Source organism: Bombus pyrosoma, linkage group LG11, assembly GCF_014825855.1.
Source record: "Bombus pyrosoma isolate SC7728 linkage group LG11, ASM1482585v1, whole genome shotgun sequence".
NCBI classification, from domain to species: domain Eukaryota; kingdom Metazoa; phylum Arthropoda; class Insecta; order Hymenoptera; family Apidae; genus Bombus; species Bombus pyrosoma.
In genome coordinates this window covers 1,368,806-1,392,564 of record NC_057780.1, presented here as the reverse complement: position 1 = coordinate 1,392,564, position 23,759 = coordinate 1,368,806, and the positions used below count along the sequence as shown (strand labels likewise).

The 23,759-nt window shown below is 38.4% G+C and overlaps 1 protein-coding gene across 3 annotated transcripts in view; it reads right to left on the bottom strand.

The window, feature by feature from the left end:
- Nucleotides 1-23,759, bottom strand: part of LOC122573241 (peroxidasin-like) — a 342,454-nt gene that overhangs the window by 209,032 nt on the left and 109,663 nt on the right. For all 3 annotated transcript variants that reach the window (XR_006318689.1, XM_043739338.1, XM_043739339.1), the window contains one exon: nt 12,793-13,006. Coding sequence is in view for 2 of the 3 variants with exons in the window: in XM_043739338.1 (XP_043595273.1) it covers nt 12,793-13,006 (214 nt within the window). In the remaining variant the exon portion in view is untranslated. The remainder of the gene's footprint in view (nt 1-12,792; nt 13,007-23,759) is intronic.

Sequence of the window (23,759 nt, the reverse complement as noted above, 5' to 3'; positions counted from 1 at the left end):
ACATTCATAAGCCTCGATATTCGATGGGACCATCCCCGACGCTCATACGTTGAAGATGACTATTCGCGTCGCGTGTTACTTTTTTAAATATATTTTCTTAAAAATATATAAAATGTCGTTTCATTCGCTAACTTTGTATTGCATGCAGTAAATGTCTGATAACTTGTACGTACATTCTCAAACCACCCTTCACATTTGACCAATGTAATCGTAACAGTCGTGCCTCGTAGAAATAATAACGAAATTTTTTAACGTTGTATGCAACACACGCAGCATACGCATAAAAGTGTTCTATATAAAGCGTTAAATAGCTTCGCGAACTACTGTACGCTTGATGAAACTCGGATTATCGTAAAATCAATCGACTGGGTACACCATTAATGTTGTAATACGCGCATCATCGATACCGTGTATCGACGTTACGATTTTTACGACGCTCGGATCGTGAGAAGCTTCGTATTTACAATGTGCAATTGGTTACCGCGTGGATCAAGACGCGTGTAACGATAATTGTGGCGATTATCGGAACGATTTTACGACGGAGAATTTCGAAAAATCGAAAAACTACCCTGTTTCGTTGTCGTTTCACCAATGAGATGATACTTTAAGAGACAAATTTTTTAGACAATTGGAAATGCTTACTTTGCTAGTACAGTATATCGTTTTTCATTCGTTAGCTTTATTTATTCTTCACTGTCTTTTAGTAAAATCTTCGCCTTAGATATTAACAAGGAAATCCGCATTCGATGTGTCGATAGTTTAAAAAGAAACATTTGTTTATACGTATAAATATACATACGGAGGTACTGAATTTGTTGTATATACGTAGATACCGAAATATCGTCTCACAATACTTAACAAGTGGTAGTTATTGTTAGTTTACATGAGAGATTCGATAAGTCAATTTAACTTCGAATTCGAAGAGCTACCGTAAGGAACAGTTCTTGAAATTTGATTTATTGTTACAACGTAATTTCCAGTCTATTTGTTTCTACGCATCTACGCTTTCTCGTGCTTCGCGATAATTCTCATTCGTGCATAATATTTTTCAAACGCACTAGAGAAAAATAGCGCGATTAAAAATGTTCATTTCATACGTTTCCGTAAAAGTATCCTTTTCAAGTTGAATCTCTATTTTAAAATGTAATTTTCTTAATTAAATATCCTTATACAACGCTCTCCGTAGCAGCTCTCTGTCATCATTTATGCTTGTTATCTATTATTCTCGTATCTATTGGCGGAAATGCGTAGAAAATTTTAATGAAACGAACCTTTCTCCTAGATGACGCGATAATATAATTAACGATATATAATAATTATCTTAATCGTATTAATGTATCAACTACGAACACATCTGGTTCCATTTAATGTTCTCTCGTTTCATTAACATAATCATCCACCGATAACAATTTTCGCATACAGTAGGAAAAATTTGAAATCGCTCGTTGCAAGAATGTTCCATAGAATCGAATAATTGAAAAGAAAAAGCTAAATCACGATTAAAATTCCATTTTGACAGACAAAGATCTATCAAAGTGGCATTCATTTTCACCGAATAACAAACTTAATTGACGAATTAGTAAAGATACGAGCAAGAAAATTATTCCAATCTTTCAGCCAGTAATGCACACGTAAGAAAGTCTCGCAACGTTAACCCGACACAGTTAACCCAAAAAGTAACCGCTGACCTTCCCAATAGCAGCTATCAAGTCCAACTTATCGAAACTCTTAAATCGAGCATAACCGGCAAATGACTGGTACGATAACGAGCAGCCTCGATCGATAGTGACCAATAATGCCCACGCGATTCTCTCCACCGTCTAACACAGCGAAAATTTCGATCTGAACACAACGGCAAAGTGCATTACAACATAAAACGCTATTGCAATATCTGGCTTGCGAATATTCGTTGTAAATCAACGAATTTACATCTTTACGAATATGATAAGGAAATAATGGAACCTGGGTAGAACATTATTTTATCTGCTAAATATTACGACGAAAACCTCTTACTATATTTCGGATATCTTATATATTTTTGCGCGTTATTGCGTATCACTCGGTCTTTTGTCTTTAAATTTTTCATAAACTAATAAAAATTAGCAGTCTCGCGGTAACTATATCCATGCGGAATTCGATGGTATAAGGATACAATATATGTAACGTGCAAAAATATATTGCTCACTTGCCGTGACAACGATACGGCCAAGACCTTTTGCATGTGAATTTGAATCATACAAGTTTAAATACCTGCGGTTTAACCCTTTGCACTCCTATGTCGAGTGCGACTCGACATCAGTTTTTATCCGACGGACTCCTTTGTCGAGTCTCGCTCGACAATCTTTCAGTCTCACCTTATTTCGTGAAACGTGCGAAAGAAAACCAGAATTGCATCCTGGAAATTGTTTCAAGATATATCACACGCTTAAAAATGACAAAATACAACAATAGCGTGGATAAAACTGGTATTCCAGTGAATTTCTTTCTTCCTTTATTTATTTAAATTGTCTTATTTTTTAGTTGAAGTAAATTTCAAATAAGACGATTAAAAGCGTTGGGAGCTGCTGGCAACGGAATTGAAATAAAATTCGCAGTGCAAAGTGTTAATGACGACAATAAATTCCACGAAAGCAACGGATGAAGAGCCCGAAGGAACAAGATCAACGAGAAACGCTATGTGAAAGCAATAAGAAAAATATTTCCACGATAGACTCGTGCTATATTTATAAAATATTTGACCGAAATACCAGGTGCGTGATAGGCATAAATTCCGGTGTTCCTTAGCGATATAAGCGAACACGTCTGGCGTGTTCGAACGGCGAAACGACAGATCGTGTCCCGGTTTTCTCTATCCACGTATGCTCGATTCCATACTCGTCGTTCGAACTCGTGCATATCTCGTATCGTTTCCGTGTGATTTTTATCGTCGATGTTTCAATGACTCGCGAAGATTTCGTTTAAGAGGCGAATCTTTTGTATTCGATCGTGTCTGCAGCGGTTCGCGAAAGTACTCGAATACTTATCACAGACAATTATGTCATCCGTACCACGTGATAATTGTGCCAACAAGTTCCTAACTTCGTTTATTTGAAGTTTCAAGACGCATAGGCGCATAAAATTTGCATAATATAGAAAAATATATAAAATATTCAAAAATAGTATATTGGGTTTTAACTTTCTCGTTTTAACTTTTAATAGAATTTACTTACAATTCTCAATGAGAATTGATTGTAAACAGTCTACCAAATAAAAATAAAAGAAAAAAACATTTAATAGGCAAGGCAAGCCCGTATTTAAATTCTGCTTCTTTAATCGAGTCCGTAAAAACGTAAATCTGCATAAAAACCCGCGATTTACTCGTAACGACGTTAATAAAATTTCAACGTTTCGTATAACGAACAATATATTTTTTCAAGAAGATTTCAATAAGCGTTCGAACGAATACTTTTCCCAGCGATTGTTTACGAGCAGCTCGAACGATCTGGTTAATCGATCTTAGACAACCCTTTTGTAAAACGGGATGCGCATGGAAACCGATAAATACGCACCGAGTACAATGGAACAGGCGGCGTCAACAGGCGAATTCCCGAGACGCGAGAACCGACCGCTTCGTCGTTCGATTTATCGTCTTTGTGCCTGCGGATTTGAAAAACGCCACTGCGCCAATAACGCCGCCACCGTAAAAATGCCACGAACAATACTGGGACGCGATCTAGTTGACACGTTTCCGCCGGAAACGCACGGATGTAACGGTTCCGTCGTTGCGTGACTACCTTCACCCCTACGTCCACTTCGAAGCTCATTTTCTTTCTTCGTTTCGATACGTAACAAGCTTTTCTACTTTACTGTAGCGTATGTAGATTAATCAAACACGAAAGAAAGAATGGCGTATAATCGAATACACTTGAATTTTGTACGAATTCCATTTATTTCGACGAAATTTCAACTAGCGCTTCGCAACATGGATCTCTGTTCGTTGAATTTATTTGTCCGATTTATTTGTCTATTCGATCGAATATAAACTATATGTCCCCGAAGTCCGTGTAAACGAAGTTCTATTTGAATTTGTGACAGTAAAGTCATTTATGAGATAAGCAAATACGCTCTGACAAATTTATAAACGCAACAGCCGCGTCAGATGGTTGAAGAAAATTGGCACGTTAAAGATACTAGAATCTGTTAGTCAGCTAACGATGCAAGATGTTCGCGTTATTATTTCTCAGCGTTCATTTCGCAAATGATCGTTCGCTACGGATACCTTTATTTTTCAGGAATACAAATTGAACAGACAAAATAAAGTAGAAATTCGAAAACTAATTTTTGAGCGACGCTGTATATCGGAATAATCGATACAGAATATGTATTTCCGTATAGATATCGTTCTACCTACAAACAATACAATTTCCATTCCTATTCTCGTGAAGTTCCACTCCACTACGATACTCTCATTCGATCAGCATCCTCCATAACTGTTCGAACTGTTCTTCATACATCGACGAAACAACTTCTCTCAGTTCGCGTGACATCTGTGTCACAGTCTTAAGTCAGCAAGACTATCAGCGCATAGTAAGAACGTTAATAATGTCCCCCTTGCAACGCATAATTGCGCCTTAATAGAATGAACGGCCTACTCGAGACCCAATGAGTCGACTGCTGGAACCTGAGAGTGGCGATAAAACGACGTTGAACGAGGTACGGTTCGTCGCAATGATCGACTTTTCGATTTACGACGACAAACCCAACGAATCATGAGATACTTGCTCGTAATGTCGAGCGATCGTTATAAGGAACGTCATTTTGTCTAACGCCACGTACTAATGAAAACACGATGGAAATGCCAAGGGTCGCAAATACGTCAGCTAATCTTCGTGAACGTTTGAAACTTAACATTTTCAAGCATTTACGACGAACTGTTATTGCAAGCATCGATTTCAAATCAGAGAATATTACATATCAGATATCTGATTTAAGAAAGAAAGATCGCACGTTACACGAAGGGGGATTTAAACGACAACTGTCTTGTTGCGAAAAATACGAGCGTCGAAAATATCTACGGAACAGCGCTCTTAACACTAGAACTACCGATAATTAACGCGAAACTATTTCTACCAAGACCAGTGAAAATGACTGGTCTTTAAAAAATACGTAATACTAGAATATTTTTATATTTATTACTTTCTTACAGAAGCAATTCCATTATTAATCATTATTAGTATTATTAATCCATTTGGGACCATGATCCCTAAACGAGACACATTTATAAAATTGTAGAACCAGTCATCTTCATTGGTGTGGCATTTCTAGTATTAGCATCTAGAGATCTAGCGATCGATCCGGAATTTTCCTGATAACTGACATCATCGTGTAATATCGAAAAAAGGGGGGTATACGCTTGGTATATTATATATTTAAGTTCTAGTTTCTCGGGAAAGTATAAGTTGTAAATTTAAGGTATAAACTAAGAATCGTCAGAGTGCTGAGGAAGAGAGAAAGAGAGGGAGAGTGTATGTAAGAGTGTATGCCTTGATGACGTCAAAGCTAAATGAGTAAAGTAGTGGGAGAAGGGTTAAGGGTCAGCAATTTTTGACCTAAGAAGACAGAAGTTGGGAGCCCAGTGTTAGAGTAAGAAGTACGAAGATATTGTGGTCAGTTTTTGTATTGGGTATTGCTCGTTAAAGTAAAACTAAACTTAACTTCGAATAAATCATCCTTTCTTGTCCTTGCTCTAGACTATTTTGATACTACAATCATATCGAATGATAGGCGGTAAAAATTTGAAAAACGTGTGGCAAGTTGTAGAAAACGAGGAAACTGGTTAATTGGGGTTCGATAAACGGATCGCAGGACCCTTTTACGCTTCGACAAGTACCAGTCATCTCGACTGTCATTGGCATAAGTAGCCTCGATACAAAATTATTTCGAGTTCGAATACATAAAAAACGAAATAAAATTCATTATATTATTCTTTTAATTATCGTTGCGAAAGTCATTACGTCATTGCGGAAGAAAATGTAACACGAAGTAGGAATTTGAAAATAAAATTGTAAAACCGGTCAATTTGACTGGTGTGGTAATTCTAGTGTTAAATAGACCGACAAATCTTTCCGATAGAATATAAATAAAATAAAATATACGAGATAAGTTGATTAAATTGGACGTAAAGACGGAGGAAGGGACGAAATCTGGAAATAACATAACGACGTCTAATATTCAAATTGCACGTACGTCAGATGTTTACGTTAGATCAGTGTGCAGTATGTCTGGAACATTGAAGCAAATTTCCCGAGTATGTTTCACCGGGCTGTCCGAATGAAACAAATATCGCATGAATGTACGTATATCTACGAACGCTTCCCTTTCGAAGTTATGGCTGTTCGAAGTTGCACATCACGGGAAATGTTCTTGCACGCTCTTTGACTTTCAATAGCAGATACCTCAAAGTCCTTGTTCGTGGAAGACCGGACGCCAATCTGCTAGGTATTGGTGACCGCGTTGCGGATGCTTGCATCTGATTCCGAATCTCGTCGCTGGCTATTTTCAAACATGCTCGATCATTCATGAAACGACGTTACATTACACGAGTAGATCGACACTAACTTCCTTCGAAGTGATGCGAATTATTCTTTTACGAAAGACCCTTTCAACCCTTTTACATTGCCCCGTGCCTTTAAGCCCTGGCTCTGGTTCGTTTCTTATTCAGTCGTATCTTTCTATCGTTAAAACACTCCTTAGCTTTAAAAATAAAATAGAGGGACAGTTACTAATAAGTATACTTCCGCATGAACATCTTTTCAAAAATCGTTCGCTCGTTCGATTGACAGTGGAATTCGAAAGAAGGTACGGTATCTTCGTCGTTAAGATCTCCCGAATTTCAAGATATTTTCAGAGAGATCTGAAAGATATCTATTTTCAATTCTGCAAAGGAAATGATTTAATATTTAAGGATTTGGCCGAGATACTTTGGCGTTACGCCGTGACACGATTAACATCGATTTGATTGATATTTCTAAGATACTATAGACATTATTTTCAGCGGTTTCCCTTCGTTAACGGAATCATCTCTGGCAAAAGCACGAAGGATATTTCGCAAAACCAGCCGTCAATTTATCACGTTATCCGACTGCGTGAATCATTCTTCTCCCGAAACAAACATAAATCGAATAAAAACGAAATAGCTTGGAGGCTATCTAGATTCACGTATGGGAAAAGATATACCAGCAACGACGTATCTGTACATGTTCAGTTGGAAACTAACGCAGAAATAGAGGAGGGAAAAAAAACGCGTTGATCAAAGATAGGAAAATCTTTGAGGAAATAAAAGCAGCGAGATAGGAACGCGGGCACGTTACCTTTATCTCACTTGTCACTTCTTAATCCGACTACGTATTACGTAGAACGTCAATCAAATCGCTTTTTGAAGTGCAACGCTGCGGAAACTCGTCCGCAGGTAAATCTTATCGGTTCAAATTAGAAGGCAAAATCGTTGCGCAATTGCACGCGACGCTTAACTAATGCTAACTCAGATATTAAGAAACTCGAGTAATCTAAGACCCAAGGGAATAATCGAACGTTATTTCTACCTGCGGAATTGTTCTACGAGAGGTGGATGGTGAGAACTGTGTTTTATGGTATTTTTGTAACTTCTAATAGCGACTTAGCTGCTGACACCAGTAATCAAGATAAAACAGTCTATTCTAAGAAGATATCTCTCAGCCATAATCCGTTTAACTTCTTCCGCTTCGCTCCCAAAACGAGGCGCATAATTTTTGCAGATTAAAATTACAGAAAGACGTTTAAAATTGTAAAATTAATATGTTTCTTCGTAATTAGACTGTACATATTTATGCATTCATGAAAAATTGAAAGGCGCGAAGCACAGACTAAAAAGAATTAAGGTAATCTCATAAAAGGGGTGAAATAATTTTATTCTCAAATAATTTTACAACATTTCGTCTTTACAGGAATCATTTTTTTCGCGCGTCATCTACTAGAGCCATCGAGTAAATTAAATTTACAGAGTTTCCATTCGCCTCGCGTATTGAAATATAGACGATCCTCTAAGGAACATCGCATACGACGAAAGACACGTAGAAAGGAGACTCTTTTATGAATGGTTATCCAGGAAAAGGTAAAATAAAAGGAGGTAGATTTTTCTGTTGCCTGTGAACTACTTGAAACGAACCCTACGGCCCTCTTTGCGCATTTGTTTGAAAAGCCAGCCGACAAAGGGTGCACTTTCACGCGCGGACCGTGCCGCTCGTTGAAAATTGCACGTACGTGCCCAAAAGGTGTCGTATTGCTTTTCCATGAGCAACCACGTGTATTCCAATGCGGCAAAGTAAATAGCTGTTTTTATGAAAACACGCAGCTACGGTTAAACCCGTGCCAGTTCGAGTTATGTCGATTCGTACTCTTTCGCCTCCTATTTTTCAAATACACCTGCCACTTTCGCAGCACGCGCCATGAAAAAGTTCAAGGAGATTTCTTCATAGTAACATTTTGTTTAAGAGACCACGAATCGTTTCATGACAGAGATTCGACTCTCGATATCTACGATCAGCCGTGAAAATCTACGTGACGCCTATCGAATTTTCTACATCTGACTTACCAAAGAAAGTAGAATCGCCGTTTGTCACTGTCTTATTTATACTTACACGCCGGTACAATTGTCATCGATGTATTTGGAAAATGAATCAGACCAATTCGGGCACTCAACTCGCAAAAATTGTGGGATAAATGCACATCAGAAACTTTACGAAATCTTAAATTTCGTCAACGTCAAGGTGATAAAAAGGTGTTTACATGAGGAGACGTCAATACAATATCGATCCTACTATTTTTATTTCCCGTAGATATAACACAGCTGTAATTCATACTTGTGATATTGTATTTTCTAATCGTTTACCTTTTCTTTGTCTTAGTACGCGGGCCAGAACGAATAAATTGTATTACATCTTAACAGTATGTATCTTAACGCGCTAAGAAGATTCGCGGAGCTAACGTTTTCGTTGAGAACTGTGGGTCTTAATCGCCGAAATAAATGTATAGGAACACTTAGATTACACTTAGAATTGATATCAAAATAATTTCAGATTTATTTAATATGTGATTCACAAGATCTTCGTCGATACACATTTGCAGGCGTCTTAGCACTCTCTTTGTCTCTCCATCTTCTATACCACACTACTCGCGGAACAGTTGCATTCATCTGTTTTACGAGATGCTGTGCACGCACATATTTCCGCACGCTCATACTCATATATGTGTGTCACTACTACGCGGCTAATCTAGCGTAGCACACAAACTTGCACGTATGTCAATAGTTTTTACCGTAATATCCTATATTCAAGAGATGGACTTAATTTTAAGAGCTTTGTGGCTGACCATAGTTCTAAACGATTTTTAGTTTCATGTGATCATTCACCAACGGTCAAGGAGGAGATTAACAGATGCGCGGAAAAGTACAGAGAAAGAATAGCAACACACCCGAACCGGCTGGCTGCGGAAACGATCAACACAACAAGCATAGAAAGAAGACTGAAAAGGAAACACTCAGCAGATCTCACAAAGGATATAACCTAACAAACACGAAGATGGTACCCCGCTGGGGGTAGCCACCCACACGATAATCAAACAGCTAAAAAAATTCACCAAATGTCCGAATTGGACAAATTGTGAATTGAAATTGTTAAATAAAAAAAAAATGTGATCATTCGTATCCCAACCTAGTAGCTACCTAGGTAATTTAAATCATCGAACAAATGATCAACCGGTCAGGAAATTGCATACGTACAACGACCGATATCGTCAATTAAGAGTCGTACATTTTTACTTTCTTCGAAGGAATTCGAAGAAAAATCGCGTGGAAAGTAACTTCGCACTTCGGTCGTTTCTTTAACTGCGCGGCAAATCCAAGAAAACGGAAAGGGGACAGGTTCAAGGAATAATAAGCACGGCAAGGAATAATAAGCACGAAGACGTGAAGTTTAACGGACTCGTAGCAAGACCTCCCGTAGCACCGTCGAACCGAACGCTTTTCAGTTGTTGGCATCGTAAACCGACATTTTATGACACGCGCTGCTGGATTCACCACCAACTATCTACTTTTCCGACATCTAAGCGCGTTTGTATTCGTTTGCCGTCCAACTTGCTTCAGTTTTGCTTCATACATATTTAAATTCCGTACGACGTATCACACCCCAGGCGTCAATTTTTATCTAACGGCAGTCGTGCATCTCGTCGTTGCAACAGATTGAATTAAACCGTTGAAGTTTCTGGAAACGCAACGACAGACGTGATTTTTCTAATGAAACGAAACGAAACGAACGTCAACGAGAAACGCAGATTTATTTATACGAAATTTAATTTAATTTAATTTAATATAAAAAAAATTACCAAAATGTTGTAAAGAATAGCCTTTTTTTAAGGATATTCTCGATGAATCGTATTTAAAAATTGACGAAGAAGATAAACGCGGAGGATGGGCAAAGGGGATACAGGCGCAAAGATGAGACAGAGGTCCAATTAAGGGGTGTATGCACGGTGAGTCGTGAGTGGCACGAGGACATCGTTACAGCTGCAAGATCGCCATTATGCCACGACAAGGACCACCCTAACGACGCGAGCCTTCGTGATTTATGGTGTAGCGAAAATGTTCAGCAGAACGCCGCGGATTATGTATCTACCAGGCCAACTTTCCCGAGATACTTTGCAAGGCTAGATTAAGAGAATAATGGGCTTGCTTTTTGTCCTGCTCTCTTTAACGAGATTAACTCTAGAGACACCGTAATATGCAACTGTTCGCGGTTCCTACGAGCTCCTCATTAACCGTTCAAACTACAGGATCGTCCGCTATCGATGAATATTCCCTGCCAGTGGTAAAACTTTCTATTTAGTCGAATAAAAGGTTGCTTAAATTTTTGTGCAACGTTCTTTGAAAATTTCCTTCAAGTTCGAAGATGTTGCTTAAAGAGAATCTCGGTTCGATGTTAATTACGATATCGATTTCGTTATTCCGAACTTATGGTAGTTTTAGACAGTAATCGCTTAGGACGAATCTGACCGAATTTGAATGAAAAAAGAAAAGACGTAACGATCGACGACTATTGGTCGATTTTCCAAAACTACTCAACGTATATATCGCGCAAGTTGGAAGAAAATCGAAAAACTGTTTTCACGGTTCAATTGGCAACACGTTGCAGTCGAAAATTCGCAATTCTCCCGGCAACCGTAATAGCTAGGAACGAGCTGTACGAGTTTAAAGTGACTCCGTTGGTATTTCAGGTTTCTGCGTCTAACTGCACTTGAGAGAATTATAATTTGCCCGATACGGTTTGAAATTACAGCGATTCCGCAGAACCGCCACGTGTAATAACCGAACCCGTGGTCACTGCAAACGTTGTAGTTTAATATTTAACCGTTCCCATCCCTTTATCGCTTACTCCGTTCATCAAGAAACACCCTTTCTGAACTTCTGACCACCGTCGCAGCTGCGAAGATACGCACATTTAACAACAATTTCATATATGTATTTTAGTTACGAGTGTGAGCGTCCAATTTTTGACGGTTTTAAATGTTAGTTTATTTGTTAATTGGATTGGGAAATTGGATTTTTCGTCATATACTATCGTCTAGTCTCATCTTATAAAGCCATTTTAATTGACTTCAAAATTCCCAAATCCGAAATTAAGATTCAACCCCCGTTGGAATTTAAATTTTAAATCCAACCTAAAATCGAAATTTAAATTTCAAATTTCGTTCTTAATTCGATAAACTCTACCGCCACCGATACTACCCTCGAACCAATATTCTGTTTAAAATCTCTCTTCGTTTTACAATTTACATGTATCTTAATAAACGACCGAACAACAGAATAGAAATCAAAACTACATGTGAAATTTTATTTTTAATTTCGACGCGCTAACACATCACGAAATTCTAGTTCTATAAGAACACGGTATTCCTTGAAATTTTCTTTTTCCGTTCCAAGCATTTCGTACGACTCGATAACACGTTCGACTTTTGCGACGACGAAGATCGAGCCTTCGCCAAACGAGGATTAATCTCTTGTAATTCCAAACACAGGATTCGAACTACCAAACGAAAATCAGCTTAAAAAGCAGCGAACTAACTCAAAGTCCGTCTACGTAATCCCAAATTCACGCTGACAAATGATTCGAAATAGAAGAATAGAACGTAGATTTGAATGGCAACTTTCGCTTTCAATTTGAATATCTACCACTCAGAAAAATCATATTCTATAACGAAATAAACGACCAATCTTTCTAAACAAACTTGCAAACTCTCTGTTAATCTCGCGCGATTTCAAACACAAATCACAGCCAACTAATTCGAAGTAAAAGCCTGCATAAACCAAAATTCTCGTTAACGAGCGAACAGAATAGAAGCTCGTTCTGCAGAGAACGCTATTTTAAGTCGTAGAAATTCAGGTTTGGTGAAGGTGTTAGAGTCACGCAAACAGGGTGCCAAGCGTCCATTATCTCAAATCACCGACGAAAAACGTTGAACCGATAGTCGTCGGGATTGCCGTCAAATTCTCGTTACGGTTGATTAGCGAGAGAACCATCGCATGGCTGTCTCTCTATAAGCAGTGCCGTGCCGTGGCTGATTTATTGGTGACACCGAAGTCGTCGGATCAAAGGGCACATATATTCGAGAGAGCAGAGGCCTCGCCGGATAGAAATTGCAGGCCGCGATTGCTGTTCGACTCTGACAACTAACGGGCCAGCGATAGAGATACATACACGCACGTACAAAGACACATTTACTCACCTGACACGGTGAGATGGACAGTTCTGATTAATGGCGGATGAGCACTGACTTGACACTCGTACACGCCGCCATCTCGTTCGGTAGCCGAACGCAAAAGCAACCGCCAATCATTCGGCTTCTCCAGGGCCAGCGAGAACCTAGAGTCGCTCGCGTACGTGTCCAAACCGATCGTGAGCAAGTGCAACTCGTCGCCTCGTCTGCGAACCCACGACACCTGAAATCAAAACAGATGGAATTTTCAAAATTTTAACTCGGTTTGTCGGACTTGACGATACTATGATGCGAAGATCGAAGGACGCGTCGATACTCTTGGTATTCGCATTGAACGTAGCGACGTTGCATGTGTGACGGTGACCATGCCCAAATCCACGTCATTCCATGCTACCTGACAATGAACCTTTAGACTTTGACCTTACCTTTGCACATGGTCCAACGCCAAATTTTCCCCATTACGTAGGGCACTCGGGATCCTCTGCTCCTCAATTCCTACAAACTCAGCATATAAAAACTGCGAGCATTCGATCATGAGACTAGTCTTGGGTACAGTCTTGGCCGCGATTTGAACAACTATTTTAATACTTTGTAACTTCGCTACTTCCTTCTAATATTGTACTTAACCACTTTGGTGAATAAAAGCATATAAAAATATTAAAGGACAGTCGAGTTAAGCTATTGGTCAGCTCTTTCTTTCTTATCGCGAATTTTACATGACACATGCAACAGCGTTAAACGTAAAACAGCGTTAGGTGCCATTACTACGATCGGTACTACGAATGACGTTGATAATGTGAAGAAAGCACGAGGCAATAGACAGGCAATAAGATATCGCGTGATGGAACAAATGGCGAACTGAGATTGCACGTTGCAAGAGCCTAACACGAATCTTCCACTTTGGGCTCCTTACGTAAAACAATTATCTCTGTCTTTCGCAAAGAAGGATTACGTCGCAGAATAAAATCTGCATAATTAGAAGTTGCATAATCGTGCAATCGAATGAAAGAATGAAAGAATTAATTAACGCTCAACGGCCAGAAAATCGAACAAAGATCTTGCTCGTTCGATACGACACCAACGAAATCGGGTCTCTCGGAATCTGAATAAGCAAACAAACAAACAAAAGAAGAAGCTTCGCGCCAGTCTTGTAATAAAAACGGCGAAACGATGAGTTTGCCAACTTCGTTTCCGACGTATATCGACGTTTTCTTCCAACCTACCTACATCGGATGAATGTATATTCCTGTGAGATTCTACACCGAAGAGACGCAGAAAGATTTCGCCTGGCGTATCAATCTCAAACACGAAAGCAAGTTATAGCAATGTAAATTTAATGTAAATCGGACGTCCTTTCCACGTAGCAACACACCGCGTGTATTCGAATTCAAATATCACGTTGCTCGGTAGGCGGCTGGCTACTCCGATCTTTCTTTCCCTTGATGCATGCCATCCGAAATAATCACCTTGCTGGGTTTCAACGCGGCTCAAAGAGAGCAAGGTGTCGCAAACGGGGCAGCAAGTACGCAGTAAAACCCTGGAGAAATGAAAACTTCGTTGACGAAACCCCGGGTGTCACGATATCAAAGCATCCTGGATTTTATCTAAAAGCCAGGCGCAAATAAGGCCGATCTTCTTCTAGATACTGCGAACCGAGCAACGCGTAAAGAGCTCGAGGCTCTCCTTATGAAATGGATCCGAGCCTCGACCGATTGAAATTACCTCAGAAAGCGCTGGTTGGAGCCTAAGATTACTTTTAGGTACAAGGTATATACTATTATAGGTTGACCAAAATGTTTCTGTAGTTTTATAAGGAAATAATGGACCAACAATATTTTTTACTTTATATTAGTTTATTGAATTATGCACGAACGTAATAATAGAAATAGAACGAAATGAAATAAAACAGAGATTGTTGCTCATCTATTATCGCTTTATGAAACGAAAGAAACTCTTCGGACAACGTAATACATTAACCCAACCAATAGACGTTAGTTCCTTTAGAACTTTAAATTGTAAAATTTATCAGCGCATTTTCTTATATCGTTGCTTATCACGTTTCAATAGAACACTTACACAAACGTTAGTTTCTTTAGAACTTGTAGTATTCGGTATACAGGCTACTATTGGTGACACGCTCGTAAAATATAAGTTTGTTAAAATATGAAGCTAAGCGTAAGACATTTAGCGTAAAATCTTCATATTTCCATTATAAATCGTTCAGGAATTAATCCATTATAGCCGCGGGCCAGCTGTGAGTATTCGAGAGCTGCAAGCGAAACGTCTGGTGGAAATTCCGTCGGTACAATTTAATACAGTGCTCGCAGTCGGTGTTCCGCAGTTTGATACGAAGGAGTTAAAGAATCGTTAGGCGCGGCGTGGTAGCCAGGAAAGGGATTTCGAGGCGCTGCACCGGTCTCGGCCGCTCGAGACGCAAAGGACAGCCTGAACGGACGCCTATGGTCATTTGTCATTATTATAAAAGGCTGAGCAGTGAATAATTACATCTTAGGAAACTCGCTGTCCAACTACGCGCGTTTATTCCCATTTCTATTCACACGCTCTGTCCCTCCGGCCATTAATACTCGCGAGGAATTGTTAAATTGAAATCCGATGTTCTGTTTTGCCATTCTTTAGCCGGCTAAGCGAAAAGTTTGTTTGATAAAGCAGGAAAAGACTTTGATCGTAAACGGGGAAACATGGAGAGACAGGAGGATTCGCGGGCGAAGTTTCACGGGCGAATCGAAAGCTTCGATAACGGGACTCGATCTGTTAACCTTTCTATCGTTGGAATTCGATTGAGAAACGTTGCAATCAATTCGGAAGCTTCGCGAAACAACATCTATGAGATTTTAATTGAACAATTGACAGGGAAATCGATACTGAAACAGCATTGAAAACGAAACAAATTATGTAAAAGCAATATAGAAATTATAACCGAAAGGAAAATGTCGATTCCTTGTAACGATTATTCGAAATAAAAGTCCTACTCGTGTCTTTTTATAAATTCGTAGAGCGATGGATTGCCGTGGCTTTGAATATTATTACAATTCTTTGGTGAATCGATATTCCAACGATATAAGATCGAACGAGTAGAATAAGACCAGAATCATGATCACACGACATAGACTACTTGATATTCTTTCGTGGCAACGCTTCTTCGTACCATTGAAAGTGAAAGCTCGATATTTTGTTCGTTTCAATTTATATTGGATTGATTAAAAGAGAAAATAGAGCAAGCATGCGAGATCGATAATGCATCTACGAATATCAATATTTATCTTCCGTATTGCAACATTGAAAACAAGGCAATGAAACTAGTCAAAAAAATTCATCGCGCCGGATGTCACGCGTCGCTCAATTATTTTCACTTTGTCGATTGATTGGAAATTATCGTTTCAAAATTGAAAGAAACGTGGCCTGTTTTCTCAGTAACGAAATAAAAGTACCGCTCAACGATAATTCGAAACACGAGGACCGTAATCTTCATTTGGAAGGATAATTCTAAAACGAGCGAATAAATGTAAATTTTATCGTCTTTACGAGACATTTCTTAATTAAGACATACTTTCTATAGAAGATTCGATAATTCCTTCGTATTAATTAGATATGCAGCTTTTTCAATCGATGATATTTTATAACTGTTCTACAAGGAGAAAAAGATCTCTTTTAATTAAGATACTTCTCATACTCGTTAAATTTTTCTGTCTCTGAACGAGGCTAAAACCGAAAGTACGAAGAAATTAACTTTGGTTAATTGCAAAGAAAAAAAAGGGTAAAAACGGCTGGCATTGATTTGCCGCTTTATTTTCATAAATATTTCGTGTAAAGAGTATTATACATATGAATAAGTGTGTCCGCGATTAATAACGAATTCGCATGTTACAATCTCGTTGCGAGCAGCAAGGAAAGAGAAAGCTTGATCAATCAAAATTAATGAGGCTAGAAACTTTGAAACTACTTTGTGATTTCTTACTGTTGAAAACGCTCGTAACACCTGTTCTCGGGGAAATTTGGACGCTTTGTAATTATAGTCCTTCTTACATTCAAACTAGGCAGAATTTTAGTTTCGTTCAACGATGAAGAATCTTTATTGTTATTGCGCTAATTAGATCGAATTTTTTGAAATAATAAACAGAAGATAAAAGTTTTAGTTTCACAAAGTAGTCTGTGTCGTCTGATCTTAATCCTGCCTATTCTATTTATCATTGACTATTTCACTAATTCAGTAAAATATTGATCATCGTGAAGTTATCTTGAAGTCATCGTTGTGTGAATACGTGTGCATATTATGGGGTTGTCGTTTCGTTGCTAAATAAATAAATAATCGGTGTATTTTATGCAAAAAAATTTACTTCAGGATAATATCCAGAGGGAAACTAAAAATTTTATTGTTTCTCGAACATCAGCTACGTTTGGAAGAACACCTTTCTTGTATCGTCTCGAATTATCCTTCAAAGATGAAGAACTATTTACGTGAAAATGTATCTTTCATATCTTGTTCCTCTCTTTTATTATTTCATATATATAAATACCACACGTTAAAAACAAATTATTTCGAATACTATGCTTAGCACATTTCTGACGATACAAAATATATAGCAATGAAACGCATCATATCTCACACAAACTAAACTGTGCAGCGCAAGGTTTCTTCGAAAAAATAACTCGACGATTCCTTGAAAAACTGTCGAAGTGGATCCCACTTCAAGGAAAACTCCACATCTTTTCTAAAGTTTAGTTTTCTTAGCCCTCGAAGCCACCGAGTATTGTTTAGAACTAAATCAATTTGAAGAGCCTCTCGGCCTCATAGTTTTCTAGGAACATGCCTTGCACAGATGATGCAACGGGGTACAGACAGGCCAGTTTTCCGTAATTTTACGTAAAAATACCCATAGGCTCCTGGCTCCGAAGCTCCTTCGTAAAGTAACGCTGCCAGCGTGCGGATCTGGACTAGCATACACATTATACTTACAATTAAACTTGCTTAAATATATTTTTCTATTATACGTTCATTCACGCATCTCTCTCTCTCTCTCTCTCTCTATCTATTACGAGATAAAACCTTAACAAAAACAACGCACGAGATAAATCAACGACGGCAATGAGACAAAGACTGTCTCGTTTTCACTCTCGTTGAGCAAAGACTCGCTAAGCAAAGAAAAGGGTCGTTGATATTAGACGCGAAAGAAACAACAGAGAAGAAAAGAGTGTGGAACGATAGGACGGCGACACGTAGTGTGCTGCAGCTTCCGATAACAAGGCGTAATAATGTTTGCCTGTCGCTGCAGTGTTCGAGATAAATCGTCGTTCGTCGAATCAGCAGTTTAAAATACGAGATAGACGGGAAAGGTGAACGTACCTCGCGTACTCGATAGACCAGCCAACGATCAACTAAGGAGGATACAGAGATCCGATAAAACTCGATACTCTCGCTGAAATTGGAGCGGATCGATCGTATCGATCATCGACGCGCTTATAAGCGAGACGAAGCCTGTCTCTGGAAATGAGTAGTAGCCTCACGTGTGCCGGTCGAAAAAAGGAGAAAAGAATTCTATTTCCACGCGTGTCACTGCATCACTTTTCCGAATACGTTATGCGTGTCGTACGAGACATTCCGTAATTTTTTCACAAAAAGAAACTGCTATTTCTATTGTGAAACTTGCGAGTAAAATAACGCAAACCTGAAGTAACGCGGCGGAATCTTTGAAGGACGAGATGGCTGAGGAGATCCAATTCCGCATTTTTCTGCAATAGGAAAATTTCCTGAGAACACGAGGAACGAGAGAAACCGGAATCATGGCCATTTCTCTTCAAGCTTGCGGGATTCGATTCGAGTCACTCGAAGGTCCTGAGACGCAATCTGGACAATTCAGATGTCAAAGGACCGTAGACGGAGCAAATCAGGGTTAAGAGACCAGACACGAACAACGGTTAGAGGCACTCCGCTCGGACTAGCCTGCGATCCGCGAAATTTCATAGTCATGACCTAGCAGCCAACCGATGTAAGCTTGGCCATTTTAAGGATCATAGGTCGGACGAACTGAGACCACTTTCCGGTAGAATAAATTACAACTTCTCCGTCGATCATATTTTACTTTAGCACCGTTGTTTAATCGTTTGCGCTATTAACGCATCGCGCTGACACAATTTTTTAACATGTTCATTTCTGCAAAATAATATATTATATTTGCGCGCTTTTTCTCGACCATGTTAGCTGAATCGTTCGCATTGTTGGCAATTGTTAGTCGTTCTAAACAATTTTTTAACCTATTTTTAATTTTTATCGTGATAATACAAATTGTATCTTACAATTTGGATTTCTAGAGGCTCGTCTGTCAATCGTTATTATTCGATCTACATATATTTCCAACCGTGAATTTCATAACAGAATCATAGCTATTCGATCCGTGTGGAAATTTCAACGGGGCTCGAACTCTCAACCAACCTTCTCCATCTATATTTTTTTTTTTATTTTTAGCAGATTGTGAAAATAATTAATAGGTCAGCGATGCCGTGCATGTACGAGCAATTACGAAAGTGTAAGGTCAAGACGCGTGTGGTAGTCTGCTCGCATATATGCATATCGGAGCGTGCAGCTGCAGCCTGCTGCCATAAGCTGGAACCCAGCATCCGACCGTGAATATAATAGCTGAGCAACGTTATCTCTCGCTTCATAATTTAACCTGCCCCTCCCTCAGAAAGGAGGAACCGTTCGAAACGAATTACGCGTTCAGATCGTTGCACGTTCGTGCAAAAATTCGAACGATCTTATTGATCAGACGTGCGACGACTACACGCCGTAAAGTTGCGTACCATTATCGAGACACGTGTAGAAAAATTAAATTTCGAAAATTTGATATCAGATTGTTCGAGAGGTTCGTATCATTTTTAATATGAACTCTTATCTATGATAAGAATACCGGATAAAATTTTATTCGTTAAGATATTAGTGCGAGTGTTTTTAATAGAACAATGTTAAACCTATTTATTTAAAATATATAGTCTGATTATTATTATTATTTATTACGGTTTTTACGAAACTTATCCAACTGATAAAGACGTAAAATGAAATACTTTAGATGCTTGTAAGATCTATTTGAAGATATTCGTTATCGAGAAGAGCGAACTATTTTTGAAAAAAACGACTCGCGCCGTTATAGATGGAATAATATTATAATCGTCGTTAAATATTTCTGAACTTTCGCTAGGAATTTTTCCAACAGCCATAGACGGAGAAGGATCATTAAACGCGTACGTGTAGAGATTTCTTCGTTTCTTGAAATTTCCGAAATCTAAGGAATCGGTGAAATCTTAGAACGCAGCGGTGTACAAATATTTTTATATAACGATACTCGTAATCGCCAACGATCCGAGGCAATTTCGAATTTTCGGAAACTTTCCTATTAAATTTAACGCCAGTTTAACGCCATTTATGTACCAGCATCGTATATAATATCAAAATCGTTTTACAAAGTCCCATATACTTTAAATGGAATATGAATATTTCATAAAACGGAGTTTCAAAAATTTCAGGCCAGAAATCAAAAATTTCACAAAATAATTCACTGTACTTTTCGAAACTGCGCCGTTACTAATTAACATTTTAACGGTAGGATAAACTTTCGAACCTCTAATCAGATAAAAATTTCCAAAGCTACTTTGCTCTTTTATCAACAACGAAATAAAATTAAAGAATGGGACAGAATAATGTAATTTGTGTAAATTATTCATCACCAATAATATATTTATCTCGTCGTTATTAACAATTTTCCCTAACCCCAATGGTCCCAGGAAATTTACCAGCATAATTTCGAAATTCGTAACGAACGATTACTATCACGCGGATCATTTCGAGGGTTGATGGTCCATTGTGCCAAGGCAAGGATTAATACTTTAACATCGTAATAAAGCTTATCTGATATTACGTTTATAACGGCGAATATTACTCGTTGATCTTAACTATAAGAGCAAACACTGGTCCCATTAGAGGGGAACTTTCGCCGTATACTTTTCTTTCTGTCAAAAAGAAAGATGTTCTTCCTATGTTATTGTTCAACTCTTTCCAGATAAATAGAAATTACGAGGAAAGTCAAAAGTCCAGCAACAACTACGATATTTCCTTCTTTTCCTTTTTTTGTCTTTTTTTTTTCTTTTTTCTTTTTTTGCAATCCACTGCAGTTCACTGTTGACAAAGTTGACCATATCTCAAATACACCGCCTCCACTCTCTTTATTAGTAAGTTGCAACCCAGGATTTACTGTCCCGATATGTCTGCGTCTTTCCTAAACGATCAAAATCAACTTTTATAAAGTCGATACCTCTTCTGGTGACTCGGACACCAAGCAATTTCAATCTCTGACGAAGTTGATAAAAAACAAATGATTGATTTACCTATCGATGAAGAATGAAGGACACGTGTAGCATGAACCGGCATTGTTAAAGGATTAAATACAGTGACCCACGAAGGTATTTCAACATATATATTTTGTGCAACCGTCGCAATAATTGAACTACTTAGATACTTTCGTGATCTTCATTGCAAAATATACGTACACCCGCGCTAATTGTAATTTCTACATGCATTTTCAAATTCCTCTCAAACTTTTCCAACGTAATCGTGATAATCGGCTCTCGTTGTAGCGCTAATGAAGTTTCAGAACGTGAAAGTATAACACAGATAATGTAAATGTTCGAGCACAATCTGCTGGAGTGAAATCTTTTCTTCCTTCAAGACGACTACTCCGCGCGAGAAAGACGAAAAATGTTAATACACTTCGAACTCCGTGTGATTTATACGAAGGAGGATTCGCGCGAGAAAAGTTGTATCCTGGTCTACGTTTATCGAGACTGTCGATCAGGACGACGGTATAATTTTACCATAAGCTAAGCGAGATCGTGTCTCGCCCAGTTCCGTAAATTGTTTAACTTTACACCTTCTCCCAGGGCGAGTGCTTGCACTCCGCCATCTTATATTCCAGGCCAGGCGATATGGACCTCGTATGATCAAATTTTTCCAACACCAACACGACCCTACAACGTTAACTGGGGGAGAAGAAGAAAAAATTCACTCGCATGCCCCTGGTAATAACGACCACGATTTCATTAGACCAGAGTGCTCTAGACATCCGACAACGTTCAGATTTCCGACTCAGATCGAAAGGATGATAGCCACGTGTTTTTGCCATTGGGGTTGCTCGCGTTGATCGAAGTTACGTTGCGAGTGTGAACCTTCGGAATATGTAAATGAGGCTTTCAAAGAATTCTTTTCGTTTGAATTCAAAGTTGGTGGCTTTTAATTACTTTGCCTTGGAGAGTTTATGCGATCATTTTTACGATTAAAATATTCGAGAGATTTTTTCGTAGATTGGAGATATTCCCCTGAAATAATTACTCGTGAAATATTCACCGATATCTTTATACGTTTGATCAAAGATTCGATATTAATCGCTACTACTGCGCACGGATTTATGAAAATCCACACATTTATGAACGCAATTAAATGGAACTAAATGCAATTAAATAGAGATTCGTTTCGCATACTAAATGTTAGAACGAATACTTCAATTTGCATATTTCCGTGTTCTCTACGTTTTACCACTTTTAAATTCTCCATAAATGTGGAAAATTGTACGATCTTCTAACCACCATCGAATTATTTCAATTGTTTATCGAATATTACGTTCATAACGATATTTCTTTATACGGATTAAGTGGATCGAGATGTATATTATCGTTTTGAACATTAGATTAATAGTTTTTATCATTCTATCAAAGAACTGTAAGGCATTTAAATGGAAAAATGGAGATAAGTTTCGTATAACGAACCTATAAAGTTGTAACGAAGCCGCGGGATCGAGTAACGGTTCGGATACAGACCGCCTTAAGGCACCGCCACCTCACTGCAAACTCTCGAGAAGATTAGGTAAGACAGTTAGGACTTACGATAATCACAACGTGGTAACCTAAAATATACTTTCGTTTAACTTTGAGATATTTGGAACCGTGAAGATTTATTTACAGCGAGATATAATCGGCCAGATTACATCGTGATCCTATGTTCATTTTCAAATACCTAATTAATAAAGAAACGACGTAAGATACTTTTTATTGAAGCGACTACTTCCAGAAAGGCTCTACATCTTTATTTATGTGTCCCACTGGACAAATCGCAATTAAACAATAAAAAAAAAAATCTTTATTTATGTATATCCGTGACCTGGAGACTGCTATTACCCAGAAATATTCTAAATAAGGAGAGGTGCATATTATTGTAGCCTTGAAAATACATTATGTTTTTGGTTGCAAGGTCTTGTGGAACAAAAGAACTGATAAACAGATCTCTATTTATGTTTCCTGTAGCCTTTAGCTGAAGCTATAAGCTCAACTTTTTTGGTAATGTCCTTTTGCTACAAATATATGAACGTGCTCCCTATCGTTCCATTGTTTATTGTCTAATAACATTAAGAGAGTAAGGATCCGAATCAGCATAAATTTATACTTACACTTATACCTTTAATTATTTCAATATACTTTTCTATTACAAATTCATCCACTCGTTCTTCAATCAGTCAACCTCAACTTCGACATTTTTAAACAGATGCAAATCTGCTTCGGCGTTATATTTTATTGAAGGTCGCCACTTTTAAGAAAACTCTACATCTGGTCTTTTTAGCTTTCTAAAGCTCTGAAGCGATCGACAGCGTATAGACAAAAGACTGGGACGAAGGCAGACCATAAACAGTCGACAGGCGACGTTGGCTTCGGGGTTTTCAGTTATAGGGTAACACTGCTAGCGTGCGGATCTGCACCAGCTCAAATTATTATTTCATACTTGTGCTTTCACTTATGTATTTAAAATATATTTTTCTACCTTACAATTTATCCACGCGTCGCTCTCTTTATACGTCTAATAACCTCAACATATTTAGATGCCGCAATTTATACAAACAGTTGCACGCAACTTATACAAATTT